Below are 17,861 nucleotides of genomic sequence, written 5' to 3'. Positions count from 1 at the left end.
CGTGACAAAATATGTGGATAGAATGTACTAAATCATACCTACAGTCTCTTCCTCCAATGCCCCTTAAAATTGGGAAGATAAGTCAACACCTACAGGAACATTCTCCTCATTTTGAAGGTAAGACATGTGCCTTGTATCTAAGAGATTAATTGGAAATATAATATAGATTATTTGTTGATAATTTAGGCTATATGTAGATATAATGTAAATATAATGTAGATTACTTGTCATTAAATTGTGTTAAAATTGTTAAAATACTTGTTTTACTGCTGCTGGCCAACACTGGTTTAGCACTACTGCCCGGATTCTGTTGTTTGTTCTTTTCTTTGTAATGCTCGTCATTTTTCCTAGAACTACCAGTAAACTGCATTGGGAATTTGTTAGGCTATGTACTTTATGAATACTATTATAAACATAAACATGCTAAAAATTATTGTCCAAAATGAATATATTTCGAATGAAACCTTAGCATCAATGTTCATATCCTGTTGACTTTTTATTGCCTATAACACAGACTTGATGGAATCATTGAGTAGCAGTCGAATGCTACCTAGTTTTTGAAAAACCTTAAGTACAAAAAATATTATAATGTATCTGACAATTAGATGTTTTTATATATATATATATATATATATATATATATATATATAAAACATAAATTAAAGAAACTAGCTAGGATTATCTTAAGAGGTTACCTTATTAACATCTTTTCTTAATCTTTTTAATTATTTCACAATATCTTTCTTGTCATCTATTCCCATTGCCTGCTTATGTCCAAATGGAGATGGAACATCTGCCGGATGCTCGCCCTTTGTTTCAGCTTCTTCAATAATGTATTCAACTTTGTCTGGCAAAGTTATTCTTGAAAGCTCTTATGGGGCGTCAAGCATGTTGGTGAATTGAGTGGAAAAAAAAGTGAGGGACCTAGTCAAAATATGTATAAAATGTGTAGATAATTTGAATTAAATTGTCTGTCCGGAAGTGAAAAATATTTACTTTGATCCATGATAGTTTGTTCATTCTATCTGCCAATGCAGATATTCATATCTTGTCCTTACTAGTTGTCCAGTTAAGTATGCGGGTGATCAAATTACCAACCCTTGTAGCTATATCGGTAATGACTCTAGAGCAACACTCATACAACTATATTTGCATAGCGAGTGCAAAACCTCGAATGAGATAAAAATGCACTGAAGAGTTGAGTTTGTGCCTAAGGGACTGAAGCAATTGTGTATAAGTTTTGATACCCCATGCGGAATTCGCATACTGCCCCGAGTCTACCAAGTAGAACCTAAAATGGTCTATCAAACTATTATCTTTCTCTGAAGGACAGAGGAAGAATTCTATCAGATAGAGAATACATAGCTTGACTGCATCCTCATCATTCACCCAACTATGGCTGGTTACAATTTGTTTCAAGTATGACTTCTCAACTTTTTTCTTGTTCGAAAATAGCTCCTTATTGTTTTACTGTCATACTTAATTGTATAACCAAAGTCAGTCATTTCTGTAAGACATCTAAGGCCGGTGATAAGGGCAAACTCCCTCAACCCAAAGTTCAGTCTCTCATCCTTTATCTCTGCAGTAAAAAAATCAGAATCAGATGCGTTCAATTCATACTTCATGAGAAGGTGAATTGCCTGATTTTGGATAAATATTTTGGGTAGGGAAAGAAAATGCCCAAAACATGTCTTCTTAAATAACTTTAACCCATTTTCAGACAATAACACCTTGATTTGCCTAGGAACAACAGGGTCAAATAATTTCTGAAACCTAGTGATGCCATAATCAACATAATGTGGTGCAAAAAATATTCGATTCCACACCAAAAGAAATAGTAAGGTAAAAAAACTTGTTTGAAGACAAAAAAAAAATATATTTCTACTATAATTTAGCTACAATCAGAAAGAAATTAATACATTGCATACAAGTAAGTTACAAAATTAGTAAACATATATAACAACTGACTACATTGAAGCTACAAATTATGTTTAGAGCAAAAAATTAGAAAGTAACAACAAGATATAATATATACAATTTGTTTACAGAAAATAAAACTAACATCTACAAATAGAGCAACTAATAACCAATAAAACCAACTAAATCAAGTAGTACATCCCCTAACAATATGATTTCGAATAATAGGCTATAAATATTCGATTCTGCACCAAAAGAAACAGTAAGTTAATAAAACTTTTTTGAAGACCAAAAAATAAAATAAATACAATTCTACTACAATTTAGCTACAGCCACAAAGACATTAATACATTGTATACAAGTAAGTTACAAAATTAGTAAACATATATAACAACTGACTATATTGAAGCTACTAATGCACTGATAAAATTATGTTTAGATCAAGAAATTAGAAAGTAACAACTAGACATAATATATACAATTTCTTTACAGAAAATAAAACTAACATCTACAAAATAGATCAAATAATAACCAATAAAACTAACTAAATCATGTAGTACATTCCCTAACAAAATAATTTCGAATAATATACAAGAAATCTATAATTTCGAGGGAAATGTAAAAAAGTTGATAACCAACAACAAATATACATAATGTAGATAAAATTTCTACAAATACAAAAAAAAAAAAAAAATGTATCGTCATGAGAATGAGATCAGGTTTTGTAACTTTAAAAAAAATCAAAATTGTAACTACTAAAATTTTACCTTCTCCAATTACTGTTGGAGTATAGTTTTAGGTGATTTTTGAACCTTCTACTTTTCTGAAGGTTTGACAGTAGGAGAAACTTTGATTTTTTTTGCAGGTTTCGGGATAACTTCTTCTTCGATGAAATCACCAGCATCCCTGTCATGCTTGAGTTTTGTTCGAGCTTCTACCCTAACTTCACGAGGAGAAAGCTTGGACGTTGTCTCTGGTTTTGCATGTGCCGATTTCACTACTTTTTTGGGTGAATCCTGTGAGAAAATACCCAAATCAAAAGTAGAAATATCACCAACATTAGCTTTTTTAGGGCTATTCTTCGAAACTCCTTTCTTTTTCATTGTAAGGGAAGGAAAAATTTAAGCTGCTACTATTTTCGTAGGATTTAGAGCGAAAATTCAGAAAGATTGAGAGAGATTATTAAAGATTTTTGAAAAAAAATAGAAGAGAGCGTTAATGAAGGGAGAGAGTATAGAATCATGGGGGGTATGGAGAAAGAAACGTGGGGGGAGTGGGATATGTACGTTAGAGAGATTATAGGAGTTAATTGATTCTCATTAAATTTCTAAAATGTATATAATTGGTAAATTGTATATGCCTATGTAATTAAATTGAAATTTGAGTAAGGAGGATAATAAAGTTTCAAATAGTGTATAGAAAGGTAAAATATATATATATATATATATATATATATATAAACAGAGTACGAACGTATTAGAACAACGTAACCTATGCTATATACATTGCGCCACAAAAGTTTCATCTATCAAAATAGCTGAAATCTCAAAGAGTTAGATTTATAGTTGAATGTTTAACAATAAAACAAAGGTTTTTCTTTTAAATCAAACTTGGAATCCCATCTTCATTCTCCTTTGCGAGTACCTAGGCTGATTAATTAAAATGATAATGATAAACTAAGCGGTTATTTTGCAATATGAAAGAGAATACTCTTAACAATTAACTCAGAATTAGTTCTTTGATTAATGTGTTTGTCACGATCCGAAATTTCCACCTTCGGACCGTAATAGCGCCTAACATTTCACTTGCTAGGCAAGCCAATGTTAGAATAATATTATCAATTTTAAAATAATTTTTAAATTTATTAATAACAAAGAACAATTACGGAAGTAAATTTTAAAATATAGTGAATAATCCATAAAAATAACAATGTCTAAATACCAACTCAGAATTGGTGTCACAAGTGCACGAGCTTCTAGAATAAATATAAATAAAGGTCTGAATAAATTAAAGTTGTCTGGAAACAAACACACAGCTAAAGTAAAATAGACGGGGACTTCAGAACTGCGGACGCTGTGCAGTTATACCTCAAGTCTCCTCCGAGTAGCTGAAATCCGAGCAAGTCTATGGTACACCATTGGGACTAACTCCGAAATCTGCACAAGAAGTACAGAGTGTAGTATCAGTACAACCGACCCCATGTACTGGTAAGTGCTGAGCCTAACCTCAACGAAGTAGTGACGAGGTTAAGGCGGGTCACTTACATTAACCTGTACGCAATATTAGTAACAACAATAAATAATAAAAATAAATCAGGTAACTCATTTATAGTAATTGAAGCTAACTCAGCAGTCATAACCAATTATCATTTTCCATCAATTTCCGTTGCAGTGTGCAATCCGCTCTCACAATATATTCACATTCAATTCTGTTGCAGCGTGCAACGCGCTCTCACAATATATTCACATTCAATTCTGTTGCAGCGTGCCGTCCGCTCTCACAATATATTCATTTTCAATCCTCTCATATAATTATTTAATCAATTATATATATTGACTTTTAAATAAGTTTATTGCGGCGTGCAATCCGATCCCCCAAATATTGACTTTTAATAAGTCTGTTGCGGCGTGCAATCCGATCCTCCAATATGGACTTTTTAATAAGTCTGTTGCGGCGTGCAACCCGATCCTCCAATATATCCATGTCAATCAATTCTGTTAGGGCGTGCAACCCGATCCTCCAATATATCCATTTATCAATTCTTATAGAAGAAATTTCCCCAATAAGTGCAATAATTAATATAAAATTATAAGACAACAAGCATACAATAATTATAATTTAATTATGAAACAAACAATGACAAATAGCAAATTATTATGGAAATCAGGGAGAAAATAGGCAGTTTAATATTTAATATGCTAAATGTCAAATAACAATTGAGACACATAATTCAAATAACTTGTAATAATTAATGCAGGAATTCAAGAATTAATATTTGACAAAGAATAGGAGAGAAACAATTATTATAATAATTAATTCATGATTTAAAACGATTTATGATTTTTCAAGTAATTATGCAAACAATTAATTTGATGACGTATAGACACTCGTCACCTTGCCTATGCGTCGTTCACATGCATTTCACACGACAAATAGTTTAAGGGTTCTATTCCCTCAAGTCAAGGTTAACCACGATACTTACCTCGCTTTGCAAATTCCAATCAATTACTCAACTAAGACTTTTCCTTTTAAATTTATCTCCAAAAGTTTCAAATCTATTCACAAACAATTCGATATATTCAATACGAATCATAGGAATTAATTCCATATGAATTTACTAATTTTTCGGATAAAAATCCGAAATTTATTAAAATATTCGATAGTGGGACTCACATCTCAAATCTCGAAAAAACTTATGAAATCCGAACACTCATTCCGAGACGAGTCCAACCATACAAAAATTATCCAATTTCGATATCAAATGGACCTTCAAATCTAAATATTTTATTTTTGAAAGATTTTATAAAAATTTCAATTTCTTCCATCTAAATCCAAAATAAATGATGAATATAGACATGGATTCATGAAATATAATCATTATGGGATAAGAAACACTTACCCAATTCGAACCTTTGAAAAACTCCGTCAAATCGCCCAAAAACCGAGGTTTAAATGTCTAAACGAAATGAAGAAAAATGGTCATTTTCGACCCCTAAATGTTCTGTCAATTTCGCTTCTGCGATGAAATGGCCGCATCTGCGGACAATATGTCCGCTTCTGCAGACTATTGCCTAGCACCCTGTTTCCGCTTCTGCGATGGGCTTCACGCTTCTGCGGAGTCGCTTCTGCGGCCAAGGCTTCGCAGAAGCGAAGGCACCAGAAGCAGCAAAATTCCAGATTTTGCTTAAGTCAAATTCTTGTTCCGATTTCGATTCGAATATCACTCGGGGTACTCGGGACCCCGTCCGAATATACCAACAAGTCCCGTAACATAATACAGACTTACTCGGGGTCTAAAATCACGTCAAACAATACTGAAATTACAATTCACCCCTATATTCGAACTTTGAGTTTTAAACTTTTCAATTTGCAAATCTTGTGCCCAAACATACTAAATTAATCCGGAATGACTTTAAATTTGGCACACAAGTCATAAATGACATAACGGAACTATTCAAATTTCCAGAATCAGATTCCGGCTCTGATAGCAAAAAGGCAACCCCATGGTCAAACTTAGAAATCTTTAGCCTTTAAATTACTAGTTTCCGTTAAATGGTCATAACTTAAGCTAGGGACCTCCAAATTAAATTCCGGGCATCCGCCCAAATCCCAAATTATGATACGGAGCTATCAAAACTGTCAAAATACTGATTCAGATCCGTTTGCTCAAAATATTGACCAAAGTTAACTCAGTTAAGTTTTAGGCTCTATTTCACATTTTAATCCATTTTTCACATAAAAACTTTTCGGAAAATTTTATGAATTGCACACGCAAGTCGAGGAATAATAAATAGCGCTTTTCGAGGTTTTCGAACACAGAATTACTTATTAAATTTAAAGATGACATTTTTATCATCACAGTGTTAACGAGGGTTCTTGATTCCGATGATTTAGGGAAGTTTTTACGTCCACAATAATGAGACTAGACAAGTGGACCAATCGATGTCATATTGTCATTAAACTTGTTTTTAATTTTTCCAACTTGTCGTCCCTCGTCCATGCAATTTTATAGGGAGATTCAGCTTCAGCTACGATTTCTTTTTGCATATCAGTTGACATTAATTAGTACCCTGAAGTGATTCCTAGTACTTATCGTGTAACACTCAAATGAAGATTCACGATAAAGGTACATTTGTTTAATTATATTTATGTCTAATATCCTTAACTCGCTGAATTAGGAAATAGATTCATTGATGAGCATATAATTTCTTTTTTCTACTTTTCTCCAATGTTTTTATGGGGTATAGTGTAGGTGGACCAACTTTTGGTTTCAATGTTTTTGGCAAAGAATTTAGTTATCTATCAGTAGAACTCTTCGAGTGATTTTAAAGCTATTTTGCTTCCGAAGTATTCATTGTACCAGAACATTAATGACTTCCCTTGTATGATTAATTGTTTGGCCTTTTTTTCTTTGTGGTTAATTCTGCCGTACGGTGGCATTGCCCTTTATATAAAAAAAAAATGAAGTTCAACATGAAAAGGCTGGCTCTACTGCCACTCCCTTTTCAATCTGCAGAGTAGCGACATCCACTCTGCATCAAAAATAAAGACCTTAGGGTAAAGGGGAGAAGAAATAAAAGACCTCCGAGTTGAGTTGGCCAAGACTTACAATGATATTTTTAAAAGCCTATGAGCTTGATACCGGAACGATGGCTAATTTTTCGGTCTCACAGCTGCAGCAAAAAATTGAGATGATCGGAAAACTCCGTGAGGAGGTCGATGAGATAAAAGCGAAGTCTTTGAAGTGGAAAAAGGTATGGATCACTTTGCTGTAGAGAAAGAAGCAGTTCGAGCCTAATTATCATCGTCCGAAAACCAACTTCACAGTATGAAGGAGAAAAGCTTGGTTCAAGCAAGAAGAATAGAGAAGCTCGAGGCTCGGTTGGCCTCTGAACTTGCCAAGGCCGAATCTAACGCCAAAAATGCAAAGGCTGATGCGGATGCGCTCATTGCCGTCTATCGGGCCGACGCTAAAGCTGCCCAGGTCCAAGCAAGAGAGGCAGCCAAGACCCCGATACTCGAGCACATTGGGTCGCTGAACTTGCTAAAGTGTCGATCTCGGAGGGAGACCCTCAAGGAGATCCATGCTCAAGGTTTCGATCTCGTTGAAGAGATAAAAAGAGCTAAAGAACTCGAAGCCGATGTTGAAGCCTTGGTTTTCGATGATGACGATGATGATAATGATGACGATGATAGTAGTAAGAGCGGGTCCTAGAACGGAGGAGAGCCCGATATAGACGAGACCGCTCCCGGGGATAACCAAGAAGCGTAACCCTTAATTTCTATGTTGTAATCAATCATGTAAACGATCTTGTATATATAAAAATATCCTTTTTTGCCGACTTGCTTCTGTTTTGTTTCCTGTCTTGTGAAGATTTTATTCACGCCTTATGAACATTTTCACAAGGATTTAGGAAATTTGATCAAATTTGGACTTCGTAGCCTTTATAACCGAGTGAGAGCTTACTCAAACTTGAAATAAGGTAGCTCATAGGCTTAGTAGTCGAGTTGAGTGATTGTTTGAATTTGAAGTGATGTAGCCCTTAGGCTTATTAGTTGAACGAGTGATTCAAACCCGAAGTAATATAGCCCATAGGCGTAATGATCGAGTGAGTGCTTACTTGAACTCGAAATAAAAATAGCCCGCAGGCTTAGTAGTCGAGTGAATGATTCGAACTCGAGGAAATGAAGCTCGTAGGCGTAATGATCGAGTGAGTGCTTGCTCGAACTCGAAATAAAAGTAGCCCGTAGGCTTAGTAGTCGAGTGAATGATTTGAACTCGAAGTAATGTAGCACATAGGCATAACGGTCGAGTGAATGCTTGCTCGAACTCGAAATAAAAGTAGCCCGTGGGCTTAGTAGTCGAGTGAATGATTTGAACTCGAAGTAATGTAGCCCGTAGGCATAATGTTCGAGTGAGTGCTTGCTCGAACTCGAAATAAAAGTAGCCCATAGGCTTAGTAGTCGAGTGAATGATTCGAACTCGAAGTAATGTAGCCCGTAGGCATAATGGTCGAGTGAGTGCTTGTTTGAACTCGAAATAAAAGTAGCCCGTAGGCTTAGTAGTTGAGTGAATGATTCGAACTCGAAGTACTGTAGCCCGTAGGCATAATGATCGAGTGAGTGCTTGCTCGAACTCGAAATAAAAGTAGCCCGTAGGCTTAGTAGTCGAGTGAATGATTCGAACTCGAAGTAATGTAGCTCGTAGGCGCAATGGTCGAGTGAGTGCTTGCTCGAACTCAAAATAAAAGTAGCTCGTAGGCTTAGTAGTCGAGTGAATAATTCGAACTCGAAGTAATATAGCCCGTAGGCGTAATAGTCGAGTGAATGCTTGATCGAACTCGAAATAAAAGTAGCCCGCAGGCTTAGTAGTCGAGTGAATGATTCGAACTCAAAGTAATATAGCCCGTAGGCGTAATGGTCGAGTGAGGGCTTGCTCGAACTAAAAATTGGCCCGTAGGCTTAGTAGTCGAGTGAATGATTCGAACTCGAAGTAATGTGGCCCGTAGGTATAATGGTTGAGTGAGTCTTTGCTCGAAATCGAAAAAGTAGCCCATAGGCTTATTAGTCGGGTGAATAATTTGAACTCGAAGTAATGTGGCTCGTAGGCATAATAGTCGAGTGAACGCTTGCTCGAACTCAATCCTGTTTGCATAATCTCGAAATAGAGGAATATTTCTTGGATATAAGATATAGGTAAAGAAGAGAACTTTCTTTACAAGTCATTATACATGTGTTCATGTTTTGTTTTAGGGCTCGGGCCAACTACATGAGCATGGTTCGTTTTGACCATTTGGCTCTTACAAATTTTCCTATTGGAACCCTGTTGTTACGAAATAACCTTCTTGCATCAGAACTTGATATATTTGATGGCTAATTCCCCCAATTATTCGAGATCGACTGTAAAGAGGCCTCGGATACTGTCAAATTGTTTCTAAGTTTAGTACGATCACTGGTTGCCTCATTAAAAACCTTGCCGAAAAACCTATTTGGGATAAAACCGGTCTAAGGGAAAAAGAGTGCAACGCGTGCTTTCAGACCTAAGGCTTCGTATTGAAGGATCCATCCTAGCTCCTGATCGGACTCCTGCAGGGGTTAGTTTCAAAATGTAAACGAATATAGGAGGGTCGTACCTTAGCAATAGTATCGTTTTAGGTGCGACACATTCCAATTGCTTGGTAGTTATTTGTCGTTTATAATACTGTGCTTGTACGATCCTTTTCCGACGTTTTTGAGAACCTAATACGGTCCTTCCCAGTTCGGTCCTAATTTTCCTTCGTTTGGATTTTGGGTACTAAGGGTGGCTTTTCTTAGCACTAAGTCCCCGAGTTTAAAATGGCGAAGCTTGGTTCTTCGATTATAGTATCTTTCGATTTGCTGCTTTTGGGCGGCCTATTGGACGAGAGCAGCTTCTCGTTTATCATCCGATAATTTGAGGCTAGTGGTCATAGCCTCGTTATTTGACTCTTCTGTTGTATACTGAAACCTGACACTGGGTTCTCGGACTTCGACTGGAATTAAGGCTTCGGAGCCATATACTAAGGAGAACAGGGTGGCCCCCGTACTAGATTTTGATGTTGTTCGATATGCCCTAAGAACTTCGGGTAGGATTTCTCTCCATTTTCCCTTAGCGTCGTTTAGCCTCTTCTTTAGGTTTTGAATGATAGTTTTGTTTGTTGATTCGGCATGTCTGTTCCCACTGAGGTGATACGGTGTTGATAATATCCTCTTTATTGTGTGGTCTTCGAGGAATTTTGTCACTTTGCTGCCGACAAACTGTTTTCCATTGTCACATACTATTTCGGCGGGTATCCCGAATCGACATACGATATGATCCCAGATAAAGTCTATAACCTCTTTCTCTCTTACTTTCACGAAAGTCTGTGCTTCAACCCATTTAGAGAAATAGTCAGTCATAAATAAAATGAATTTAGCTTTACTTGGGGCCGATGGCAGAGGGCCAGACGATATCCATTCCCCATTTCATTAATGGCTTTGGGGATAGGACTGAGTGAAGTTGCTCTCCGGGCTGATGGATCATTAGTGCAAACCTTTGACATTTGTCACATTTTCGAACAAACTCCTTTGCATCTTTTTCCATATCGATCCAATAATACCTTGCCCTGATTCTTTTTCGGACTAATGAATCGACACCGGAGTGATTCCCACAAGTTTCCTCGTGCACCTCACGTAGGATGTAATCGGTGTCTCCTGGACCTAAGCATACTGCCAATGGTCCATCGAATGCCCTTTGATATAGCGTTCCATCTGCAGTTAATGTGAATCGAGCATCTTTGGTTCGTAGGGCCCTCGAATTTTTAGGGTCCGATAGGAGCTTTCCATTCTTTAAGTATTCAATATATTTATTTCTCCAATCCCAGGTTAAGCTCGTAGAATTTATCTCGGCACGACCTTTTTCGATCACGGATCTCGAGAGTTGAACGACAGTCCCCGAGCTTATTTCGCCTTCCTCGACCGATGATCCTAAATTTGCAAGTGCATCAGCCTCACTTTTTTGCTGTTGTGGAACATGCTGTAAAGTCCATTCTTTGAAATGGTGCAAAGTGACATGCAGTTTGTCTAAATACCTTTGCATTCTATCTTCTCGAACTTTGAAGGTTTTGTTTACTTGATTTACCACTAGCAAAGAGTCACACTTGGCTTCGATGACTTCTACTCCCAAGCTATTAGCTAGCTCGAGACCTGCAATCATGGCCTCGTACTCGGCCTTGTTGTTCGTTAACCTAGTAGTTTTGATAGATTGCCTAATAGTATTACCCGTGGGTGGCTTTAAAACGATTCCTAGCACGGACCCATTCACGTTCGAAGCCCCGTCCGTAAAAAGGGTCTATACCCCCGATGACGTACCCGATTTCAATAAGAGTTCTTTTTCAACTTCGGGTACGAGGGTCAGCATGAAATCGGCCACGAAGTCCGCTAATATTTGAGACTTGATGGCCATATGGGGTTGATATTCGATATCGTACCCACTGAGTTTGACGGCCCATTTGGCCAATCGGCCTGATAGTTCGGGCTTGTGCAAAATATTACGAAGCGGTTAAGTGGTTAATACTCATATATGGTGATATTAAAAGTACGGTCTTAACTTTCTAGAGGCGCTTATCAGTGCAAGTGCCAATTTTTCTAGGTGTGGATATCTAGTTTCTGCTTCTCCTAAGGTTCGACTTATATAATAAACAAGAAATTGCGTACCTTGCTCTTCTCGAACTAGGATACCGCTTACCGCGATTTTTGATACTGCCAAGTACAAGTAAAGATTTTCGTCTGTTTTTGGAGTATCAAGCAGTGGTGGGCTCGATCGATATCGTTTTAATTCCTCTAATGCCAGTTGGCATTCCGGGGTCCAAGCGAAATCGTTCTTCTTTTTTAGTAGAGAGAAAAATTTGTGACTTCGATCTGACGACCTCGAAATGAATCGGCCTAAGGCTGCAATCCATCTCGTTAGCCTCTGTACGGCTTTCACGCTGTCCACGATGTTGATGTCTTCGATGGCCTTGATTTTATCGGGGTTAATCTTAATCCCCCGATTTGACACCATGAAGCCGAGGAACTTGTCCAAACCGACCCCGAAAGCACATTTCTCGGGGTTAAGCTTCATGTTGTATTTCCTTAGAATCTCGAACGTTTCCTGCAAATGGGTCAAATGGTCCTCTGCGCGCAGGGACTTAACTAGCATGTTATCAATATAAACTTCCATTGATTTACCTATTTGTTCCTCGAACATTTTATTTACTAGGCGTTGGTAAGTAGCTCTTGCATTTTTAGCCCAAAGGGCATCACATTATAACAATATGTTCCATACTTGGTGATAAATGAAGTCTTTTCCTGGTCTTCTGGGTTCATTTGGATTTGATTATACCCGGAATAGGCATCGAGAAAAGTAAGGATCTCGTGGACGGCCGTGGCATCGATCATGCGATCGATGTTGGGCAGCGAAAAAGAATCTTTGGGGCATGCTTTGTTCAAATCCTTAAAATCTATACACATTCTAAATTTGTTCCCTTTTTTAGGCACTACAACTACATTGGCTAACCATTCAGGATATTTCACCTCCCGAATGAACACTATTTTGAGAAGTTTGGTTATCTCGTCTTTTATGAATGCGTGCTTTACCTCGGACTGGGGTCTTCTCTTTTTTTTACCGGTCTGAACCTATGGTCCAAGCTCAGTCGATGTGTCGTTATATCTGGTGGAATTACTATTATATCTAAATGGGACCAAGCAAAATAATCCATGTTATTTATAAGAAATTGAATAAGTCTGTTCTTGAATTCGGGGGTTAATCCTGTTCCTAGGTATACCTTTCGTTCGGGCAAATTCTCGATTAATATGACTTGCTCCAATTCTTCGATCGTTGATCGGGTGGTGTCGGAATCATCGAGAAGCACGAAGGATCGAGGAATCCTATGATCATTATCTTCATCGATCTTCTAATTTTCTGGTTGGGTTAAAGCCGGTGCCTGTGATTGCTATTTGGCATCTTGTTCCTCTTTTGAGCTCGATCCCTTTATTGGCGAAGGCGAGGATATCAGATTCGCTTCCTCGACGACAAACATTTCTCTTGCTGTCGGTTTCTCTCCGTACACTGTTATGACCCCCCTCGATGTTGGGAATTTAAGAACCTGGTGTAGGGTCTAGGGTACAACGCTCATGTTGTGGATCCATGGCCTTCCAAAAAGGGCATTGTACCTCATGTCGCCTTTGATTACGTGAAACTTCATTTCCTGGATGGTCCCGACCATGTTTATCGGTAGAATTATCTCGCCTTTGGTGGTTTCACTTGCCATATTGAATCCGTTTAGGACCAGGGTTGCGAGTATGATCCGGTCCTGTAGACCGAGTTGTTGTACGACCTTCAACCTAATGATGTTGGCCAAGCTCCCTGGATCAATTAACACACGCTTAACTTTAGTTTTATTCATAAGTACGGATATTACCAATACATCGTTATGAAGTTGTATGACTCCTTCTGCATCTTCATCATTGAAAGACAAAGTTCCTATGGGTGCGTAATCCTGAGTTCGAGATCGCTTTTCTCTTATAATCGATGTCTTAGTGCGTTTAAGCACCGGCCCTTGAGGGATATCGACACTGCCGATGATCATGTGAATGACGTGTTGTGGTTCTTCTTGTTCGTTCTGCTTGTCGAAATCCCTATTTTTGAAATAGTTCTTTGCCCTGTCGCTTAACAATTCTCGAAGGTGACCTTTATTGAATAACCAGGCTACCTCCTCTCTTAGTTGCCTGCAATCTTTCATTCTGTGGCCATGGGTGCCATGATATTCGCACATTTGATTGGGATTTCTCTGGACATGATCGGTCTGCATTGGCCGAGGCCATTTAGTGTCTTTGATGCGTCCGATAGCCGACACGATGGCAGATGCATCAATGCTGAAGTTATACTCCGATAATCGAGGTGCTTTCTTAGATTCAGTAGGCCTGTCGAATCCACTTCTGTTCATCGGTCCCCGAGACCCTTGACCTCGATCACTTATTTTGTTGATTTGTCCGGGGTTACGTCTTGATTCATTGATTCTGGGACTTCCGTTATACGGTCGATATCAATCCCTGATCGGACCTTGTTCTCGATTGATATCCCTTCGAGCAGCGGGTTCAGCCCCCAACTGATCGTCTTCGAGTCTAATTTTTGATTGGTACCGATTGTGCACGTCGGCCCAAGTGATAACTGGGTACTCGATCAGGTTATGCTTCAGTCGCCGTGATGCCGTCGAACTTCGTTTGTTCAAACCTTGAGTGAAAGCTTGAACATCCCAATCATCTGTGACTGGTGGCAGATCCATTCGTTCCATTTGAAAACGAGATACGAACTCCCTTAGCATCTCATTATCCTTTTGTCTTACCTTGAAGAGGTCTGATTTCCTCGTTACGACTTTTGTGGCCCCGGCGTGTGCCTTTACAAAAGAATCTGCTAGCATGGTGAATGAATCGATCTGACCAAATCATTCCTCCCTTCGAGAGGGTCTCTCCAAATGTTTTCAACAACACAGATTCGATTTCATCGTCCTCCAAATCATTACCCTTGATGGCACACATGTAAGAGGTGACATGTTCGTTGGGATCGGTCGTTCCGTTATATTTGGGAATTTCGGGCATACAGAATTTTTTGGGGATTGGTTTTGGGGCCGCGCTCGAGGGGAAAGGCTTTTGCACGAATTTTTTGAAATCCAACCCTTTTATCATTGGTGGAGCCCCCGGGATCTGGTCGACCTTGAAATTATATGTTTCTACATTTTTATCGTTGGCTTCGACTCCCTTTGTGAGTTCCTCAAGTATTTTGGCGATTTCGGGAGTAGTCCCCGATTCTTGCTCATTTGACCTCACTATGGCTGGCTCCGTTCCGTGGGCAATTTCTCGGGGTGGACTGGGCTCCGGCCTACTTGGTAGCTGGGTTTGGCTCTGCAACTGAGCTATCGCTAGTTGTTGGGCTTGTAACATTTCAAAAATGATACGCAAGATGACGCCATTTTTCTCAATGTTATGGTTTTTTCAAGCTACAGACCGAGTGCCACCATGAATGCTATTTTCAGGTTCAGAATGTATGTTCGCCTCAATGGCCACATGCGAATTGATATCTATCGGTACTCAGATCCGAGCTCCAACGGCGTTGACAAGTGGTCTTTCGGTACTGGGTGTCAAGTTGTTGTTCTCATCTTGAAGACCAGCTTCGTTGTCGATAGGTAAGGCCATTTGATTGGTAGTTAGTCATTGCTAATCCGAAATCCGAGATACTTTCGGAAACAAGCGCAAAACGGTGTGTTTTTGCAGATTCGTATCAAATAATCATTGTTATCCTTAGCCCCACGGTGGGCGCCAAACTGGTTACCCGAAAAATGGATAGAGTTGAATTTGTACGTAGTTCTAAGGATATGTGGTATAGCTTAATACAAATCGTAAGGACAAATAGAAATATGAAATATGGATTGCAAAGAATGCAAAGTAAACAAGGTTTTAAAGAATATGATTTTTAGGACTAAGCAAGTTGAATCCATTTATGAAGCTTAAAAGAATAACTCTTCAATATAGGAGAATATGGTGCTTGAATTATAATGTAAGCCAAAAAAACTGCCCTCTACAGAAATGTAGCCATCCTCTTTATAGTAGAGGATACTACTTTATATATAATTAAAAATACATAGTGGAGAATCCATGATAAATGAGATTTTTTCTAATTTCCGCCGAGATTCTCTCCCTTAGTGTGTTTGCAACGGTTCTTGTCTGTGAGCTCGAACTCGATCGGCCTTGGTGTTGGTCGGTAGTGCTTCTAGAGCTCGATATGGACTCGGGATCAGGTGATGATTCGGACTCGGTCCTGGTTGGCCTCTTCCCCTTAAACTCGAAATCATCTCATCTTAGTTCGATTCGGACCCGAGCTCGATAATGACTTCGAACTCCGTGTTTGACCTATACCTGGAATTCGAAGCTTGTTTGTACCATCTTCAGAACCTATCTCGAAGTCTTACATCGATCCATTATGTTTCGACCTCGATCAATCATACGAAAGCTGAAATCTATTTCGACCATATACATAGTGCTCCAAATTTCATATGTCGTAATATAGTGATAATCTCGCAAGACTGACCCTCAAGGTGGGGTTGGTCAAATTAATTTTGGTTTTTGTGCTTAAAAATTCTGCATGTTTATGAAGTTAAGTTATTTGAATTGTGGCTTGTGAGAACAGAACACATATAGGTTTTGTTAGAGCCTATTTGGAAAGTCGGAATTGAATTTGGGTGTAATTACACAGTTTGGCATGTTTGTTTGGCCAAATAATTACTTGGTCAACATGAAATTGGGTGTAATTGGAGAGGTATAATTACACTTTCAAATTCTCAAGGGGGGATGAAAATTGGTGATAATTACATTATATAATTACAAGGTTACTTTTTAATTTGTTTCCTTTTTGTTTTTATTTTAATTTATTTTCTTTATAATTTTTTATTTTCATTATTTTAATTTTTTTTTTTTTGCTTTATAATTCTTTTTAAATTTTAAAATATATTTTTATTTGTACATTATTTATCTTTTATTTCTCTACCTTTACTTCTTGTGAATCCATGTAATTGCTCGTACATTTCATTTATTATTTATTTTATTTTATTCTTTTAGCATAATTGCGTTATTATTCTACTTTTTGAAACTACACCTCCTAATATTAGAAATAATGAGTCATTAACAAACTTGGCATATAATATGTGATGTCATTAAAGTAGAATTTCGTTGTTGAATGAGGCTATAAACTTATTATGTTTCCTAATCTTAAGTTGTATTGAAACTTATTTTTATTATGTTGAAATTTGACATATGTTAAACTAATTTTTTTTTTTGAATTTTGAAATTGTGTTATATTTATGGTTCCAATTTACATGTTTTAGTAGTATTGACTTGTTATTTCACATTGCATGTTGTTCATTTTTTAGTTAGAATTGATAGATTAGTTTTATCAAATATTTGAATAATGTTATGACACTATATTTATAAATACTACTCCATCCGTTTCAATTTATGTGAACCTGTTTGACTGGGCACGAAGTTTAAGAAAAAATAAAACCTTTTTGAATTTGTGGTCCTGAACAAGTCAAAAAGGGGTCCATAGTATTTGTGGTTATAAAAGCTTCTCATTAAGGGTAGAATTGAAAGTTTAAGCTAAATTATTTCCAAATTTAGAAAGGGGTCATTCTTTTTGGAACAAACCAAAAAGGAAATAGGTTCACATAAACTAGAACAGACGGAGTAAGTTATTTTATCAAACATGCATTCCATGGTGTTATTACAAAATGTATGTTTTTAGTTTTTATAATTAATTAAACTAAATATTATTAATTTGAAAAATATATATCAATTATTTTTACAATATTAGCTATAAATATATGATTACTAATTAATTTATATTCAAGAAAAAATATGCATCTTAAATACCAAATCTTATATTATTTATACTAATAAAAGTTATTTATAGGCATATATTTATCATATCAACTTTTAAAATTTGATAACTACTTTATTTAAAATTTAATCTAACTGTGTAATTACACTTGTGCAACCAAACAATACGCTTGTAGTTACACTTTTATTACGTTATGACAAAAAAATAAGTCGTCGTAATTACTAGATTGTATAATTACTACCTTAGTAATTACACTAATTCTAATTACCAATGACTTTCCAAACAGAGCCTTTGGTTC

At 37.2% G+C, this 17,861-nt stretch overlaps 2 protein-coding genes across 2 annotated transcripts; both read right to left on the bottom strand.

The window, feature by feature from the left end:
• Positions 1–10,573: 10,573 nt before the first annotated feature.
• LOC138898091 (uncharacterized) lies at positions 10,574–11,350 on the bottom strand. The gene has a single exon (XM_070184126.1). It carries the CDS (start codon positions 11,348–11,350, stop codon positions 10,574–10,576), a length of 777 nt encoding a protein of 258 aa, XP_070040227.1.
• A 2,163-nt stretch (positions 11,351–13,513) lies between these two features.
• Positions 13,514–14,120, bottom strand: LOC138898090 (uncharacterized). The gene is made up of 2 exons (XM_070184125.1): positions 13,596–14,120; positions 13,514–13,540 (listed from the first exon to the last, which is right to left on the bottom strand). The coding sequence occupies exons 1-2, from the start codon at positions 14,118–14,120 to the stop codon at positions 13,514–13,516; spliced, it is 552 nt and encodes a 183-aa protein (XP_070040226.1).
• Positions 14,121–17,861: the final 3,741 nt, after the last annotated feature.

This window comes from Nicotiana tomentosiformis, chromosome 8 (assembly GCF_000390325.3).
Source record: "Nicotiana tomentosiformis chromosome 8, ASM39032v3, whole genome shotgun sequence".
Taxonomy (NCBI): domain Eukaryota; kingdom Viridiplantae; phylum Streptophyta; class Magnoliopsida; order Solanales; family Solanaceae; genus Nicotiana; species Nicotiana tomentosiformis.
Note: the sequence above shows the minus strand (reverse complement) of the source record. Positions and strands in the feature narration are given on the sequence as shown.

Bases quoted from the DNA above. Each gene is read 5' to 3' on its own strand.
- LOC138898091 (XM_070184126.1), bottom strand. From the start codon at position 11,350: ATGATTGCAGGTCTCGAGCTAGCTAATAGCTTGGGAGTAGAAGTCATC.
- LOC138898090 (XM_070184125.1), bottom strand. From the start codon at position 14,120: ATGAACAGAAGTGGATTCGACAGGCCTACTGAATCTAAGAAAGCACCT. The intron at 13,541-13,595 runs GTAATATCCGTA...TAATTGATCCAG, and splicing joins AACTTCATAACGATGTATTG to GGAGCTTGGCCAACATCATT.